The 19368-nt window shown below is 43.4% G+C and overlaps 1 protein-coding gene across 2 annotated transcripts in view; it reads left to right on the top strand.

Annotated features, from left to right (window-relative positions):
• SLC44A1 (solute carrier family 44 member 1) overlaps positions 1–8985 on the top strand; it is a 144316-nt gene extending 135331 nt beyond the window's left edge. The window contains exons 15-16 of one of the 2 annotated variants that reach the window (XM_069765915.1): positions 725–793; positions 7203–8985. In XM_069765915.1, coding sequence (XP_069622016.1) covers positions 725–793; positions 7203–7226 — 93 coding nt within the window. In that variant the 3' untranslated portion in view covers positions 7227–8985. Of the gene's footprint in view, positions 1–724; positions 794–2228; positions 2431–7202 lie in introns of those variants that run through there. The other variant, XM_069765906.1, reaches the window with a different exon arrangement.
• The last annotated feature ends 10383 nt before the right edge of the window (positions 8986–19368 follow it).

The raw sequence follows: 19368 nt of genomic DNA, 5'->3' as shown, positions 1-19368 counted from the left end.
GGTACCGGTTTAAAATCCTTAGACCCATTGTGAGACCATAAGCAGGTGCAGTGGGCCCTGGTTCCTTCAAATGCATGACAATGCTAGGCCTTATGTGGCTGAAGTGTGTCAGCAGTTCCTGCATGATGAAGGCATTGATGCTATGGACTGGCCTGCCCGTTCCCCAGACCTGAATCCAGTCAAGCACATCTGGGACATCATGTCTCGTTCCAGCCACCAACGCCATATTGCACCACAGACTGTCCAGGAGTTGACTAATGCTTTAATCCAGGTCTGGGAGGAGATCCCTCAGGAGAACATCTGCCTCCTCATCAGGTGCATGCCCAGGCGTTGTCGGGAGGTCGTGGAGGCCACACACACTACTGAGCATCATTTCCTTGTCTTCAGGCAGCATTTCCACTGAAGTTGGATCAGCCTGTAATTTGATTTTCCACTTTGATTTTGAGTATCGCTCCAAATCTAGACCTCCATGGGATTTTATTTTTGATTTACGTTGATCATTTTTGTGTTTTATTGTTCTCAACGCATTCCACTATGTAATAAAGATTTGCAACTGGAATATTTCATTCAGTGATATCTAGGATGTGGGATTTTAGTGTTCCCCTTTTTTTTTTTTTTTGAGCATTATATATAATTTAGCATTTATTCCAATTTGCTTCGCTCCATCTTGCCATTTCTGATATTCTTTTTCACTGTAATGGTAATGAGCAATGTGTCTTTACAGGAATTTGTGGAAAGCAGTAGAAGAGCAATGAAAGAATCCGGTGGTGAGAGCAGGGAACTTAAACCGATGGTAGGTGCAGGCAAGGAGATGACTATGCTCCAAGAGTTTCACTTTTCCTTCCTGCCACTGTCTCTCTTCACTGACTGGGCTTCATCTGGTGACTTTTTTGTTGTCTGCGTCACACAAGATGTTCTTCTTTTTCTGCTCATCTGCCTTCCCATCAGCTGGCTGGCAGAGTGTTTATCGCAGCTCAGACCATCCCCTGTAAAGGCAAGCTGAAAGAAATTGTTATTGCCTCTTCTGTGTGAGAGGACTTGTAGGTTAATAGTGTGTATCCTCTTATAGAGGTAACATTTGCATTTTTCCATTATGATAATGGTATGGCCATGTCTATGGAACAGTGAAGGACACGTTTGTCCAGATGTTTCTTAAGATTGGCTTATTGCCAATACTTTGGCTGAAAAATGAGACATGCTGGCTACCAAATGTTAATGGACAGGTCCTGTTTCACTTGCAACAGCAAATTGGGAGGGTGGCAGGATTCGGCATGTAGGACTTTAACATAACATGTCTAATAATTTTTTCCATGTGGAAGATAAGTGTCTTCACACTGAAAATACATGAATGCTTGACATCTAAATTTGTAGTTACCTTTTGTTGTTTATTTTATGTAGCGCCATTAATACCACAGCGCTTTACAGACATTATCATCACTGTCCCCATTGGAGCTCACAATCTAACTTCCCTATCAGTATGTCTTTGGATTGTGGGAGAACACCAAAGAACCCGGAAGATACCCACACAAACACGGGAAAAATATACAAAGTCCTTGCAGATGTTGTCTTTGGGATCAGTATTTTAATAATCTAACCCAGAGGTGTCAAACTGCATTCCTCGAGGGCTGCAAACAGGTCATGTTTTCAGGATTTCCTTGTACTGCACAGGTGATAATTTAATCACCTACACAAATAATGAGTTGGTGATTAAATTATCACCTGTGCAGTACAAGGAAATCCAGAAAACATGACCTGTTTGCAGCCCTCGAGGAATGCAGTTTGACGCCCCTGATCTAACCTATTTTATTCTTGCACTATTTTCTAGCTGTACATTTTCTTTCAGCTTGTCAAATCCATAACATAATGTACCCTGGGCTTGCTTCTGTGTTATGTTTGTAACCAATTTTAATATATTTTGCAAAAGCTTTACTAACATCAATTCTGGATAGACATGTATTTCTGTTAACCTGTAAAGCTGTGTTCATGCTAAAGGGCTTCACACCATTAGGCTAAATTCACATGAGCGTGGAAAAAATCTGAATGAAACTGATGATTTTTTTTTCTTCCATTTGTCATCCACATGCAATCCATTTTTATACATCAACAGTTATTAAAAAAATATACAAGATTAAATACAGTTTCCTATGTTAAAGAATTGCAATGTATTCATAAAAATCTGGTGTCATATTACGGCTATGTAAGGAATCAGATTTCTTTTTTCTGCACAGAACACAGACTTGAATGGGCAAACTTCCTCCAACACCTAGAAGAAACTAGTGCGTGCTGCCATATTTTTTTTCATAGTCTGCTACACTATTCTACCTTGTAAAAAAAAAAAAATGAAGTCCATAAAAAAATCAAAATGTCCTTCATTGTTTTTGAAATTAACATAGTAATTCAATAAAAACGAAAGTCAAGCATTAGTGTAAACTGAGCCTAAACTTTAGTGGTGCACGTCCATATACACTAATAAAATGTTAGTGTCTGTATGTTATTTGTCAGGATCTGGTATGTGTGAATTGCTTATGACTTTGTTAAAATGAGCAGCTTTCATTATGTTAACATGCTACATCCCCAAAGAGAAAATAATTCTGATATTCAGTTGCCTGTTTTGTATTGTGACCATGAATGTCTTCTTGGCTTCCACTATGTGAGTTCTTCTTTATTCACTCTGATAATTTGTTTAATATGGCTCGCTCAACATATGAATCAATGTAAAGCATTATCTACAATGTGAAAGTCAAGCTAGTTTTTGTACTAACAGTTTATGGGAAGTTCCACATAGAAGTGCAAAAACGATTATTGTAGTCGTCTGGATATTGATGGGCGAACCCCTGGATGTCCAGGTTCGGCTGAACAATTAAAATAAAAAAAGTTTGGTTCAGGTACCTGAACAGTACCCGAACCCAGCCCCATTCACATGAATGGGGGGCCCGAACATCCAATGTTTGACAAGCTGTCATGTAAAAGTTTACCTACGGTCACAGACATCGGCTGATGGTACTGCTACTCCTATTCGCCTATGCCTGCTTCCACTAATAAAAGCAAGAGCATGTGGCAGCTGATGGGAGTATTCATCAGCCGGCGCTATAACCAGCCACCCAAAACACACAGCTGGGGCTGCAACATTCAGCTGTCAGCTTTAGCAAGGCTGGTTGTCAAAAGTAGAGGGGTCCCACGCTTTTAAAAATTTAAATCATTTTAAAAAACCTACGTGGGGTTCCCCTCATCTTTGACAACCAGCTAAGCTAAAGCAGACAGTTGAGAGCTGGTACTCTGTCTAGTAAGGGGCCATGGGTATAGGCCCCCCCAAAACACACTTTTACTTTTTTATTTAATATTAAAAAACAGTTATATTTAACCTAGTGCCTTTTCGATTGAAGCCATGGTCTCATGTAAAAAAACAAAAATAAAAACAACTATATGCCTCAGCTGTTCGACGTTCTGTCCCATGCCGTAATCCATGTCTGGGATAAATTGTTTTCATCCTGGACGGTGCTAAGACGCGGTCGTCCAGGCTGAAAACCACAGGACAATGAGCTACTGTGAGCTCAGCCTTAGTGATTATCGATGACATCATTGAGGTTACCGCAGGTCACTAAGGCTGCGTTCCCAGCCAGGCCAATGAACTGTGGTGACCTCAGTGACATCACCGCTTGCAACTGACGCTGATCTTGCAGTAGCTAATTCTCCCATGGTTTTAAGCCTGGACAGTCGCATCATGGTACCGTCCAGGTTGAAAACTATTTATCCCAGACATGGATTACAGCGTGGGACAGCGCCTCGGACAGCAGAGGGATATGGTTGTTTTTTATTTGTGGGTTTTTTTTTTTTTTTTTTACAGGAGACCGTGGTTTCAATGGAATGGGCGCTAGTTGTGTAGAACTGTGTTTTGTTATTTTTAAATAAAAAAGTGAAAGTGTTTTTTTTTATTTCAAATAAATAATGGTCTTTATTCTGACAGTGTGTTTATTTACAAATATAACTAGAACCCATGGGCTTCATGTCACCTGACAATTCAAAGGTGATGTGAACCCCACTTGCCACTGCCATTGAGCAAATGGGAAGAGCCGGGTAAAGCGCCAGAATAGTTGCATCTAATAAATGCGCTTTTTCTGGGGCAGCTGCGTGCTGCTATTTTTAGGCTGAGTGGGGCAGTATCCACGGCTCCATACCCCTCAACTGTCTGGTGTACCTTGGCTGCTTGTCAAAAATGAGGGACCTCATGCCTTTTTTTTTTTTTTTTTTTAAATATATAAATAATTAAAAAAAAAAAAACTGCATGGGACCCCTGTATTCTTGATAACCAGCCATGCTAAAGCTGACAGCTGAAGGTTGCAGAGTGCAGCTGGCTGTTTTTGCCTGGCTGCTTATCAAAAATACAGGGGAACCCACACCATTTTTTTTTAATTTAGGGCGCAGGTGCCGGCATAGTCTGATGGGAGTAGTAGTCCCAACATCCAACGCCTGTGACTGTTGGTAAACTTTTTACCTCCTGTCACAGCTGCGAGCTTACGCTGTCATCTGACAGCGAGAGAGCCCCTGTGCTCTGACCAGTGGTAATGATCTTGCTGCCAATCAAAGCTACTGATGTTTCTCGTGCTGTCATGTAGATAAGAGTGAGAAACACCCGGTGTTTGGGGTGCCGAATCCAAACAATAACACGGACTTCCTGGTGAAGTCCGTGTTCAGAGTTCATGCTGTTCAGGTTCGCCCATCTTCACTCCTGGACAATGTAGAGAGTTATTGTTATTTATTTTTATATCGCCATTTAGTTTTATGCTAGCACACAACTGAATAATGTTCTGACATGAAACTACTGAAGTGCAAATTGTCCGATAACATAAGGTTTTTAGTACAAACATATGTAGCTTGTTGGGAGAGTGATACTAACACACATACTGAATCAGACTGGACTGCAGCATCAGACATGGCCCATAGACAAGACTGGCTGTTTCTAGAAGACCTTTTTCCAAACTCCATCTATCTCTTTGGTCTATGAATCCGTGTCATTAGCACATTATCAGAAGTTGGTACATGAAATACTCTTAAGGTACCGTCACACTTTAGCGACGCTGCAGCGATACCGACAACGATCCGGATCTCTGCAGCGTCGCTGTTTGGTCGCTGGAGAGCTGTCACACAGACAGCTCTCCAGCGACCAACGATCCCGAGGTCCCCGGTAACCAGGGTAAACATCGGGTTACTAAGCGCAGGGCCGCGCTTAGTAACCCGATGTTTACCCTGGTTACCATCGTTAAAGTAAAAAAAACAAACGCTACATACTTACCTACCGCTGTCTGTCCCCGGCGCTGGGCTTCTCTGCTCTGGCTGTGAGCACAGCGGCCGGAAAGCAGAGCGGTGACGTCACCACTCTGCTTTCCGGCTGCCCGCCGCTCACAGCCAGACCAGAGAAGCAGAGCGCCGGGGACAGACAGCGGTAGGTAAGTATGTAGCGTTTGTTTTTTTTACTTTAACGATGGTAACCAAGGTAAACATCGGGTTACTAAGTGCGGCCCTGCGCTTAGTTACCCGATGTTTACCCTGGTTACCAGCGAAGACATCGCTGAATCTGCGTCACACACGCCGATTCAGCGATGTCAGCGGGACCTCAACGATCAAAAAATGGCCCAGGCCATTCCGACACGAGCAGCGATCTCACAGCAGGGGCCTGATCGCTGCTACGTGTCACACATAGCGAGATCGCTACTGAGATCGCTGTTGCGTTACAAAACTTGTGACTCAGCAGCGATCTCGCTAGCGATCTCGCTATGTGTGACGGGGCCTTAAATGTCACTAATCTCAACCACGCGTATTTTTGCAGGTTACACCAAAACTTAGCAAAAACATGGACATTGGCCCCAATTCATCAAGACCGGCGATTTATTTTTTTTCTCTCTCCAATCTTGATGAAGTGGCATGTTGGAGTCAGATGTCTGAAAATCTCCACATGCCTTGCCACAAATCTTACTCAGGCTTTAACTGGAGTAAGATTTCTGGTATAAGGAACACCACAGCTCATCATAAATTAAACAAGCTATGATGTGGCACCCCCTTCCTGTCTCTGTTCCTCCCATTTTGGCATAGTTTGTAAAAGCTAATGTGAAAGCACCCAATACCTCAACATTTTCAAATCAATGTATGCCAGACTTCAGCCAAAATTGCTTTGATGAGTTGGGGCCTAAGTCTTTAGCACTTGTGCAGAATGAGGCATCAGGAACACAGAAGTTAGAGACTTTTTTTTCTTGTGCTCAAATCAGTTGTACACGTGAGTGCATAAAACGTATATCATATTATGGAAAAATTGTCTCTAGTCCCATTTTCCAAATATAAGGCTCTCAATAACCAATTGTGACAAAAAATCACAATCAAGAGAAAGAGAGGGAGAGGTCACTGCTGCAGTTTCTTTAGTTGTATGCAAAAGTCGATTCTAGGAGAAGGGAGGACTAGCAGCAGGGGGGAGACGTGACTGGTCAGTGCACACTTCTGACACCACAATGTGAAGAGCCTGGCAACTATTCTATTTATATTTCTCTTATGTACAGTACTTTATAGTGGCATTTACAGGGTCTCATAGCTGATAACGTATAAGAACACAATCCTTTGAGTCACATTTTTCCATTTCCAATATCCAAAAATAAATCTGAAGTCCCTGTAGCCCCGTTTCATCTTTACTTGTAAAGAATACATTTTTCCATTAGTTCATAGGTTTTAGTAACTCGTTGTCAGCATTCCAAGCTTACCAATGTGTCTGGATTTGGCATGTCAAGCATGCTGAGATGAGGAGAGTTTTAAGCCGCAATGCTCCTCCGGGAAATAATTACGGTATTTCCTGGAGGAGCATTGCAGCTTAAGTCTCATCTCGGCATGCTTGATATGTCACTCTCCACAAGAAGAAATGTTATCCCTTGGTTCCCGGTCAGACGCCTCTCACGCAGCCAAACCAGATCTTTCACTTTGCACTGATGAGGGGCAGTACCCCGAAACAATGTCTGCAAACTGAGATTCTGGTTTTGGCTTTCAGTGTTCTAGTCCTCTTCCTCTCAGAAGAGACAATTTGGATTTTGCATTTCATGTATGTGACAGTTTTCCTTATTTTCTACTTGCCAGACATGTTCTGATTGTATCTGTGGATTACTGTGTGTTGTGTTCTACACGCTGATTTGCATCTAAGATCACCCTTATATGACTTTGTTTTCTAGGCTTCGGGAACAAGTTCAGCTTGAATCTAGCCAAGCAATATCGGACCCCATTGACATTCCAAAACTAACACAAGCAGCTAAAATAGAAGCAGGGTTGTTAGCTCTCCTGTTTACATGTATCATTTGCTTCATGTACCTTATGAGTTGCTGCCAGCAGCGTTGTCGCCATACATTCCTTTGTGCTCCTAGTGCAGCGTATGAAAAAGGCCAATCTACTAAACTTGAATGGAGACCATATTTCCAAACGAAAGTAGATCTTTCCCCTCTCTTTATTTTGAGTCAGGTTTGATGCTTTAATGCACTAGAGGCAATCTTTACATCGGCTCTTATGCTTCTGTGTTTTTAATACAATATCAATGTAATACAGGAAGTCATAGGGTTCCTATTCTTTTTTCCTTTTTATACCATTGTTTTAACATATTGTGACACTTCATGGACCTGATGAGGGAATAAATGCAGATATATATTTTTCATATTTTTTGTTGCTTCAACTATTTCCATCCCTCGCGCTGACATTTCTGTACACTTCTGCAATTTGCACTAAATGTAACCTTAGTCTTGATAACTATGGTACAGGTTGACATATACTGGGCGTCTTTGAAAAGTGTAGACTCGGCAGTCTAAGGCTACGTTCACATTGGCGTTCCGCCAATGTGCGTCGCTGTTGCGCCGGCGACGCAGCGGCGACGCGCCCCTATGTTTAACATAGGGGACGCGTGCGTTTTTTGGGTGGCGTTTTTCGACACTTGCGTCGCTTTCGACGCTAGCGTCGGACGCAAGAAAATGCAACAAGTTGCATTTTCTGTGCGTCCGATTTTGGTCAAAAAACGACGCACGCATCGCAAAACGCGCGCGTTTTTGCATGCGTTTGCGCGCGTTTTTGCATGCGTCGCGCGTTGCGTCGCCGACGCAGGGCGGCGCAACGCTAGTGTGAACGTAGCCTAAGAGGTTAGGAGCTTTGCAGCAAGAATTATACTCTGCTTGTTTCTTCTATGTACAAAAGACAAAGATCTACTTCAAGGTCTCCAATTTTGAAAGTGAGTTGCCTGCTGTTTTTGCCGTTTACTTTCTGCTCGTACAATTACTGTACATGTCCTGGTTTATTGATTTCATTCTAGTACTGCTATTCACAGCAGAGCTCAGGTTATTTCATTGCGGTTGTCACCTTCCCAGACAACTGGTTTGCTGGTGAGTGTCTATGCAGAAACATTTATGCCATCACAAGAGGTGTAAAACAACTTGCGTACACAGTTTTGTGGCATCTGTAATAATGTTCTCGCTCCGGAAGAACGGACAGCAACTTCATAACATGGCGTCATCAAGGGGGATACATTCTCACACTGAACAGGGCTCATTTAGCAATACTTCTTGGTGGCCGTTCTCTCTACTGTAAAAATACTGAATTTGAGACTATATCGCCAATCGATGGCATTTTTTTTAATTAATGGTCAATGGCCTGTTTCTTTTGAGTGGTCTATAAAAGCTTTAAAAGAAATGGCCTTTAAATGTTTCTATATTTATAATGTTGGAGGAGTCTGTAAGTCTTATTTTTGCTGGATTTCTGTAGTACTCTCAAAAAAAGGGGGAAGAATCACTGCTGAAAATGATGAATCAATCCGGAGCCCAAGGGGTGTGATGTTTATTTTCTGTTCAGGATACTTCATCTTTGACGGTGGCATTTATTTTGGAAAATATACATTTGAATATGTCTTTTCTTTAAGATGTCTTGTTTTTAATGACTTTTGTAGGAAAACAAAAAAAAAATAAAAATGCTTTAACTGTCTTCATTTTTCTGCTGCATACAATTAATTTTATTTAATAAAAATTCTGTGTTTTCAGGTGTTCATGAATAAGGTGAAAAAAGTAGCACCGGTTTGGTTAAATATTGAATTGAGGCCAACCAGATACACACGCAGGTTTTGTCCATATTGGGATTCGCTCAAATTGATGTTAAAGTAGCACTCCTGGAATTGTAGTGGAGTGGCCGCCGGAGAGAGTGCTGTGTGCCCTCATTTAGCACCTATACAAGTGTGCCGATTGTCTTTAGACAGGGCTGGCACTGAGCAGAGGAAGGTGGCCACATGCAAAAACCAGTGGGTGGAATGGTGCATTGAGCTGCTGCACTGAACATCCTAATTTCCGTATTTGATGAAGAGTGTTTTCTACACAATTGAATCAACAATTATTTAGTTGACTCAAATTTATTAAAGTTTAAAAGTGTGGATTCTATGGGGGCTGAGTTGAATTACCTTTATGGTTCTTTGGTTTGTTGAATAGGCATTTTGGGGTCTGACGAGACTTTTAATTATTGAATTCAGATTTTTCATTCAGTTGGTATATGAAATAAAGCACCTAGCCACATAGTCAGTGTTTAGTAACATTTATAGAAGAATGGGTCGTTCTAAAGAGCTCACTGCATTTGAGCGTGGTCTTGTAATGGGATGCCACTGCTGCAACATGTCAGTTTGTAAAATTTCTTTCCTCTTAAACACTCTCATGATCAACACTGAGTGGTGCTTTTAAAGGAGTTTCTCAATTTATTTTTTTATTATCCATAGAGGTAGTGCATAACAAATTGAGCAGATACTCGCCCTCCCTGTGTCCAGCTGTCACAGTTCGACTGGCGAGTGACCTGGGACCAGGGGCACCTTTCCTGGCCCTATCACAAGGGGACGCCCTAGCTCGGCTTGTTCCCCAGAATACTTGAGATGGTGAAGATTCCAGGGCCTCCGCCCTTGAACTATCTCCTAGATTAGCCCTTCGTCTGTCCCCTTCCCCCACCATGGAAGAGGGGGCACTACTGTGCACCGCAGTACACCAACCTGACAGACGGTAACAGACAAGGATTAAACTGAAAACTCACACGCAAAATATACACTCACATATGACAGAGGTATTCACCAGGGTGTGTAGGGAGGGAGAAGAAAGCAAAAACAGGAAAGGATACGGAATTTCCTCGCGTACAAACCAGGCAATAGTCGCTAATAAATTCCTCCAGCACTCCTTCACAACACCAGCTTCTCCCACTTCTATGTCTTGCAGCATTTGCTAACTCTGACGATGACTTGGTAATCAAGCCCAGATTTTGTAGAGAAAAGGAGTGGTTAACTGATCACAGCTGAATGTAGGAGTTTTCCAATATGGCTATTTAACCCCTGTTCTGCTGGAAGACATAAACCTGTTTAATTTCACTGGAGAAGTGCTTCTTCTTAGCGTAGTAGGAGCAACCAGAAACTGCGGTCTTCTGGCTCCTCTTCGTTGCGGTATCCCCGTGACAGTACTCCGTAACCTCAGGGCCAGGTTTATCTGGGTGTTCAACATGAAAAGCCCCAACTGGTCTGACCGCATAGACGTTAGAGGCCAGTACCCACATCCTCTCCTCAGGACCATACCCCTTCCAATGTACCATATATTAAAGCGACGAACAAGACGAGAGTCTAAGACCTTTGCTATTTGGAACTCCAGATTACTATCGATAATGATAGGAGAAGGTGGTAGAGGTGATGGTACCGCAGATGCCACGTACTTTTTGAGAAGCAAACGGTGAAAAATGTTATGGATTCTAAAGGTAGGTGGTAAAGCAAGGTGGAATGCTACCGGATTGACGATGGCTAAGATCCTATAAGGACCGATAAACTTGGGACCCTAATGTTCCTCATGGACAGCCATACCAAGTCACCAACACACAGGTGCTGACCAAGTACACATCTCCCAATTAGCCACATTAACATAGTAACATAGTTAACAAGGCCGAAAAAAGACATTTGTCCATCCAGTTCAACCTATATTCCGCCAGAATAAATCCCCAGATCTACGTCCTTCCACTCTTATATTTAGAACCCATCTTTCTCAAATTATTAGTCACCCCCTGCTATATGGTAGCGATGGAAGATGGAAACCGTTCTTCCTCTCGTAATCCGGGGATGATTACCATTGAAAGAACTTAACTGTGGCTGGAACCAATATGCCCCAAAAATCGGGGACTTACCAGTGGATTCCTGACAACAATTATTTACCACGAATTCAGCCAATGATAAGTAGATAACCCAGTCCTCCTGATTCTCAGACACAAAAGATCTGAGATATGTCTTTAAATTCTGATTAACCCGTTTAGTCTGCCCGTAGAAGAAAAATACAAATGGATCCCATATGATGCAAAATGCTCTCCAAAATTTGGGAGATAATCTGCACCCCCCGATTAGAAACAAGATCGGTAGGAATCCCATGCAGTCTAATAATTTCCCTGACGAAAATTTGCCATAGAAATTTGGAGTTACGTAAAGCAATAAAATGACACATTTTGCTGAATCGGTCCACCACCACCAGGATTACAGTGTTCCCTGAAGACACAGGTAAGGGAGTCCAAGGTCTGCTGGGAATCTCCAGTGGCTGGAGAGCCCCCTGACGGATGAGTATGAGGTCTTAGAACGTGCACAGATATTGCAGGTGGCCACATACTCCTGAACATCCTTGTGAGCACATTGCCACTGAAAACACTGAGTAAGTAAATCCACAGTGGCCTTATTCCCAGGATGTCCAGCCCACACCGTATCATGATGTTCACTGAGGACCCTAGAGAATGACTGGAACAAATAGTTTACCAGGTAGCAGGGGCATCCCCCTGAGCGTCAGCCTCCTCTCTTTCAAGATTGGAGCATATAGACACCATCACTACCCCCTTTTGGAGAATAGGAACCGGATTGCACTTATCTCGTCCCCCAAGAAAGCAATGGGACAGGGCATCTGCCTTAACGTTTTTGCTCCCTGGCCTAAAAGTAACAAAAAAGTTAAACCTAGCAAAAAATAATGCCCATCTTGCCTGTCGTGGTGTAAGATGCTTCGCTGAGTCCAAGTATACCAGATTCTTGTGATCTGTGATAACCATCACTGAGTGAACCGCTCCCTCAAAGAAATGACGCCATTCCTCAAATGCCCGTTTGATAGCTAAGAGTTCCCTATTAACAATATCATAATTTCTCTCAGCTGGTGACAGTTTCTTGGAAAAATAAGCACACGGTTGCCGTTTACCCGGAGACACACCTTGCGATAATACAGCCCCCACTCCCTCCTCAGACGCATCTACCTCCACAATGAAAGGCTGAGAGATGTCAGGCTGGACTAGAATCGGCACAGAAGCAAAACACATTTTCAGTATGTCAAATGCCTCCCTGGCAGGACTGGACCACTTGGAAAAATCTGTCCCCTTCTTGGTAATATCTGTGTGAGGTTTGGCTAGTACCAAAAAGTTCTTTATAAATTTATGATAATAGTTGGCGAAACCCAAGAATCTTTGTAACGCCTTCAAATCCTCTGGACGATCCCACTCCAATACCGCCTGAATTTTCGCTGGATCCATGCGAAAAGCGGTGGCAGATAATATATATATATATATATATATATCTGAGCAAAGGGATCTTCTCCACCGAGAACATAAACCTGAGAAGTGTAACATACAATTTATTGTTGCGCAGTATGTGTAAGACCTGCCTAACATGTCCCTGGTGTGTCTCCACGTCAGGTGAATAGATGAGAACATCGTCCAGATAGATAACAATGAACCTGCCTACCAGGTGACTAAAGATGTCATTAATAAAGTGTTGGAAAACGGCAGGCGTGAAAGTCAACACAAAAGGCATCACCAGGTTCTCATAGTGCCCTTCAGGCATATTGAATGCTATCTTCCACTCATCCCCCTCTTTAATGTGGATGAGGTTTTACGCTCCCCTGAGGTCCATCTTAGAAAAGCATTTTGCCCTAGCTATCTGACTAAAGAAGTCAGGATCAGGGGAAGCAGATACGGGTCACGGACAGTGATCACATTGAGTTCCAGGAAATCCAGGCAAGGGCGTAACCCCTCCATCTTTTTTCTTGAGAAGAAAGAAACTTCCTCCCCATTGTCCTTATGGTTGTTTCATCAATCTGGTTCCTGGTGCCAAGCTGCCAAAGAGCAGACTCTATAACATCTCAGGTCCGAAGAAGCAGGCCATGAAGGACTATATTATGGAAAGTCTGATTAAGGCTCATATCAGAGCATCCTCATCTCCCATTGCTGTGGGATTCTTTTTTTTGTTTGGGGCTAACACTGAATCTATGTGGTAAAAATGTAAATTATTTTTTCTTCACTGCCCAATGGTATAAAATTATGTGACAAACTTTTGGTGTCAATATGATCACCTCACCCCTAGACTAATTCATTGAGAGGTTTAGTTTGTAAAATGGGGTCACTTATGGGGGGGTTCTGCCAATGTGACATGGCACCCTTAAACCAGTGCACTGTAATATGGTTCTCCTTTTGAGCTTTGCACTATCCCTCAAGAGTAGTTTTCTGGCCACATATAGGGCATCGGTGAACTCAGAAGAAATTGCACAACAAAATTTGGGGTCCATTTTCTTCTATTACCCTTGCAAAAATTCAAAATTTGGAGCTAAAAACCTTTTTTTTCTCATCTTGTCACAGCTCAACCTTTTAAACTTCTTTGAAGTACCTGGGGATTTGAGGTGCTCAATACACATCTAGATTGGTTCCCTGAGCTGTCTAGTTTCCAAAATGGTGTCAAGTCTGGGGGGGGGGGGGGGGGTTCCACTGTTTAGGCACATCTGGGGCTCTGCAAATGCGACATGGCATCCATTAATTATTTCAGCAAGTTTTACATTCAAAAGGTCAAATAGCACTCCTTCCCTTTTCAGCCTTGCCACGCGCCAAAACTGTTTTTTCTCAGCATAAGGGGTATCTGTGTGCTCAAGAGAAATTGCGCAACAAATTGTATTTTTTCCTGTTACCCTTGTGAAAGTAAAAAAAAAAAAAAAAAAAATTGGGTCAGAAAGAACATTTTTGTGACAAAAAATTTAATTTTTATTTCTTCCTTCCTCATTCCATTAATTCCTGTGAAGCACCTGAAGGGTTAATAAACTTCTGGATTGTGGTTTTGAGCACCTTGACTTCAAATGTGATGTGTGTTGTGAATTCTGTGGCTGAATTCACTCCTGTGGTCACAAGTGGTACTGCAGCTTCTGAGCTTCCTCCCTCAGGTGTTCTGGTGAGCTCGTTAACTGCTTCATTACTTAACTCCGCCTGATGCTGCTATCCTTGCTCCTTGTCAATGTTTCAGTGTTGGATCTGAGCTTCTCCTGATTGTTCCTGTGACCTGCTGCTCTGTATAGCTAAGTGCTTTTTGCTTTTTTGTTGCTTTTTTTCTGTCCAGCTTGTCTTTTGTTTTGCTGGAAGCTCTGAGACGCAAAGGGTGTACCGCCGTGCCGTTAGTTCGGCACGGTGGGTTTTTTTTGCCCCCTTTGCGTGGTTTTGCTTTAGGGTTTTTTGTAGACTGCAAAGTTCGCTTTACTGTCCTCGCTCTGTCCTAGAATATCGGGCCCCACTTTGCTGAATCTATTTCATCCCTACGTTTTGTCTTTTCATCTTACTCACAGTCATTATATGTGGGGGGCTGCCTTTTCCTTTGGGGAATTTCTCTGGGGCAAGTCAGGCCTATTTTTCTATCTTCAGGCTAGCTAGTTTCTTAGGCTGTGCCGAGTTGCCTAGGTAGTTGTTAGGCGCAATCCACAGCCGCTTTTAGTTGTGTTTAGGATAGGATCAGGTGTGCAGTCTACAGAGTTTCCACGTCTCAGAGCTCGTTCTTGTATTTTTGGGTATTTGTCAGATCACTGTGCGCGCTCTGATCGCTAAGCACACTGTGTTTCTGGATTGCCTTCATAACACCTGTCATTAGCAAACATAACAGTACAAGGAGCCTAACTAATGATTCTCAATAGAGGGAAAGAAAAAGTTCTGACATCATTTTTTTTTTTTTTTCTGCTCTGTGTTCACTTTTTTTTTTTTTCCCCTAGACATTTGGGTGATTCTGGACACAGGTGTGGACATGGATATTCAGGGTCTGTGCTCTTCAATGGATAATCTCATTATAAATGTACAAAAAATTCAAGATACTATTGATCAGAAATCTATGTTAGAACCAAGAATTCCTATTCCTGATTTGTTTTTTGGAGATAGAACTAAGTTTCTAAGTTTCAAAAATAATTGTAAGCTATTTCTGGCCTTGAAACCTCATTCTTCTGGTAATCCTATTCAACAGGTTTTGATTATTATTTCTTTTTTGCGCGGCGACCCTCAAGACTGGGCATTTTCTCTTGCGCCAGGAGACCCTGCATTGAGTAGTGTCGATGCGTTTTTCCTGGCGCTCGGATTGCTGTACGATGAGCCTAATTCAGTGGATCAGGCTGAGAAAAATTTGCTGGCTTTGTGCCAGGGTCAGGATGATATAGAAGTATATTGTCAGAAATTTAGGAAATGGTCAGTACTCACTCAGTGGAATGAATCTGCGCTGGCAGCTTTGTTCAGAAAGGGTCTCTCTGAGGCTCTTAAGGATGTCATGGTGGGATTTCCTATGCCTGCTGGTTTGAATGAGTCTTTGTCTTTGGCCATTCAGATCGGTCGACGCTTGCGCGAGCGTAAATCTGTGCACCATTTGGCGGTACTGCCTGAGGTTAAACCTGAGCCTATGCAGTGCGATAGGACTATGACTAGAGTTGAACGGCAGGAATACAGACGTCTGAATGGTCTGTGTTTCTACTGTGGTGATTCCACTCATGCTATTTCTGATTGTCCTAAGCGCACTAAGCGGTCCGCTAGGTCTGCCGTCATTGGTACTGTACAGTCCAAATTCCTTCTGTCCATTACCTTGATATGCTCTTTGTCGTCGTTTTCTGTCATGGCGTTTGTGGATTCGGGCGCTGCCCTGAATCTGATGGATTTGGATTATGCTAAACGTTGTGGGTTTTTCTTGGAGCCTTTGCGGTGTCCTATTCCATTGAGAGGAATTGATGCTACACCTTTGGCCAAGAATAAACATCAATACTGGGCCCAGCTGACCATGTGCATGGCTCCTGCACATCAGGAAGTTATTCGCTTTCTGGTGTTGCATAATCTGCATGATGTGGTCGTGTTGGGGTTGCCATGGCTACAAACCCATAATCCAGTATTGGATTGGAATTCCATGTCGGTATCCAGCTGGGGTTGTCAGGGGGTACATGGTGATGTTCCATTTTTGTCGATTTCGTCATCCACCCCTTCTGAGGTCCCAGAGTTCTTGTCTGATTATCAGGATGTATTTGAAGAGCCCAAGTCCGATGCTCTACCTCCGCATAGGGATTGTGATTGTGCTATCAATTTGATTCCTGGTAGTAAATTCCCTAAAGGTCGATTATTTAATTTATCCGTGCCCGAACACGCCGCTATGCGCAGTTATGTGAAGGAATCCCTGGAGAAGGGACATATTCGCCCATCGTCATCACCACTGGGAGCAGGGTTCTTCTTTGTAGCCAAGAAGGATGGTTCGCTGAGACCGTGTATTGATTACCGCCTTCTTAATAAGATCACTGTTAAATTTCAGTATCCCTTGCCATTGTTATCTGACTTGTTTGCTCGGATTAAGGGGGCTAGTTGGTTCACTAAGATAGATCTTCGTGGTGCGTATAATCTGGTGAGAATCAGGCAAGGAGATGAATGGAAAACTGCATTCAATACGCCCGAGGGTCATTTTGAGTATCTAGTGATGCCGTTCGGACTTGCCAATGCTCCATCTGTGTTTCAGTCTTTAATGCATGACATCTTCCGTGAATATCTGGATAAATTCCTGATTGTTTACTTGGATGACATTTTGATCTTCTCAGATGATTGGGAGTCTCATGTGAAGCAGGTCAGAATGGTTTTTCAGGTCCTGCGTGCTAACTCTTTGTTTGTGAAGGGATCAAAGTGTCTCTTCGGTGTGCAGAAAGTTTCATTTTTGGGGTTCATCTTTACCCCTTCTACTATCGAGATGGATCCAGTTAAGGTCCAAGCCATCCAGGATTGGATTCAGCCGACATCTCTGAAAAGTCTGCAAAAGTTCCTGGGCTTTGCTAATTTTTATCGTCGCTTCATCTGTAATTTTTCTAGCATTGCCAAACCATTGACCGATTTGACCAAGAAGGGTGCTGATTTGGTTAATTGGTCTTCTGCTGCTGTGGAAGCTTTTCAGGAGTTGAAGCGTCGTTTTTGTTCTGCCCCTGTGTTGTGTCAGCCAGATGTTTCTCTTCCGTTCCAGGTCGAGGTTGATGCTTCTGAGATTGGAGCAGGGGCGGTTTTGTCACAGAGAGGTTCTGATTGCTCAGTGATGAAACCATGTGCTTTCTTTTCCAGGAAGTTTTCGCCCGCTGAGCGTAATTATGATGTGGGCAATCGAGAGTTGCTGGCCATGAAGTGGGCATTCGAGGAGTGGCGTCATTGGCTTGAAGGAGCTAAGCATCGCGTGGTGGTATTGACTGATCATAAGAACTTGACTTATCTCGAGTCTGCCAAGCGCTTGAATCCTAGACAGGCCCGTTGGTCGTTATTTTTTGCCCGCTTCGACTTTGTGATTTCGTACCTTCCGGGCTCTAAAAATGTGAAGGCGGATGCTCTGTCTAGGAGTTTTGTGCCCGACTCTCCGGGTTTATCTGAGCCAGCGGGTATCCTCAAGGAAGGAGTCATTGTGTCTGCCATCTCCCCTGATTTGCGGCGGGTGCTGCAAAAATTTCAGGCGAATAAACCTGATCGTTGTCCAGCAGAGAAACTGTTCGTCCCTGATAGGTGGACTAATAAACTTATCTCTGAACTTCATTGTTCGGTGTTGGCTGGTCATCCTGGAATCTTTGGTACCAGAGAGTTAGTGGCTAGATCCTTCTGGTGGCCATCTCTGTCACGGGATGTACGTACTTTTGTGCAGTCCTGTGGGATTTGTGCTAGGGCTAAGCCCTGCTGTTCTCGTGCCAGTGGGTTGCTTTTGCCCTTGCCGGTCCCAAAGAGGCCTTGGACACATATTTCGATGGATTTCATTTCTGACCTTCCCGTTTCTCAAAAGATGTCAGTCATTTGGGTGGTCTGTGATCGCTTTTCTAAAATGGTCCATCTGGTGCCCTTGGCTAAATTGCCTTCCTCCTCTGATTTGGTACCTTTGTTCTTTCAGCATGTGGTTCGGTTGCATGGCATTCCTGAGAATATTGTTTCTGACAGAGGTTCCCAGTTTGTTTCAAGGTTTTGGCGAGCCTTTTGTGGTAGGATGGGCATTGACCTATCCTTTTCCTCGGCTTTCCATCCTCAGACTAATGGCCAGACCGAACGAACCAATCAGACCTTGGAAACATATCTGAGATGTTTTGTTTCTGCAGACCAGGATGATTGGGTGTCCTTTTTGCCGTTGGCTGAGTTCGCCCTTAATAATCGGGCCAGCTCGGCTACCTTGGTTTCTCCATTTTTTTGCAATTCTGGGTTCCATCCTCGTTTCTCTTCAGGACAGGTTGAGTCTTCGGACTGTCCTGGTGTGGATTCTGTGGTGGATAGGTTGCAGCAGATCTGGACTCAGGTAGTGGACAATTTGATCTTGTCCCAGGAGAAAGCTCAACTTTTCGCTAATCGCAGACGCCGTGTGGGTCCCCGACTTCGTGTTGGGGATCTGGTTTGGTTATCTTCTCGTCATATTCCTATGAAGGTTTCCTCTCCTAAATTTAAACCTCGTTTTATTGGTCCGTATAGGATTTCTGAGGTTCTCAATCCTGTGTCTTTTCGTTTGACCCTCCCAGACTCCTTTTCCATACATAATGTATTCCATAGGTCGTTGTTGCGGAGATACGTGGCACCTATGGTTCCATCTGTTGAGCCTCCTGCCCCGGTTTTGGTGGAGGGGGAATTGGAGTATATTGTGGAGAAGATTTTGGATTCTCGTGTTTCTAGACGGAAACTCCAGTATCTGGTTAAATGGAAGGGTTATGCTCAGGAAGATAATTCCTGGGTTTTTGCCTCTGATGTTCATGCTTCCGATCTTGTTCGTGCCTTTCATGCGGCTCATCCTGGTCGGCCTGGGGGCTCTGGTGAGGGTTCGGTGACCCCTCCTCAAGGGGGGGGTACTGTTGTGAATTCTGTGGCTGAATTCACTCCTGTGGTCACAAGTGGTACTGCAGCTTCTGAGCTTCCTCCCTCAGGTGTTCTGGTGAGCTCGTTAACTGCTTCATTACTTAACTCCGCCTGATGCTGCTATCCTTGCTCCTTGTCAATGTTTCAGTGTTGGATCTGAGCTTCTCCTGATTGTTCCTGTGACCTGCTGCTCTGTATAGCTAAGTGCTTTTTGCTTTTTTGTTG

The sequence above is a fragment of the Ranitomeya imitator genome, chromosome 1 (assembly GCF_032444005.1).
Source record: "Ranitomeya imitator isolate aRanImi1 chromosome 1, aRanImi1.pri, whole genome shotgun sequence".
In the NCBI taxonomy this organism is placed as follows: Eukaryota; Metazoa; Chordata; class Amphibia; order Anura; family Dendrobatidae; genus Ranitomeya; species Ranitomeya imitator.
This window is presented reverse-complemented; position numbering and strand designations above follow the sequence as displayed.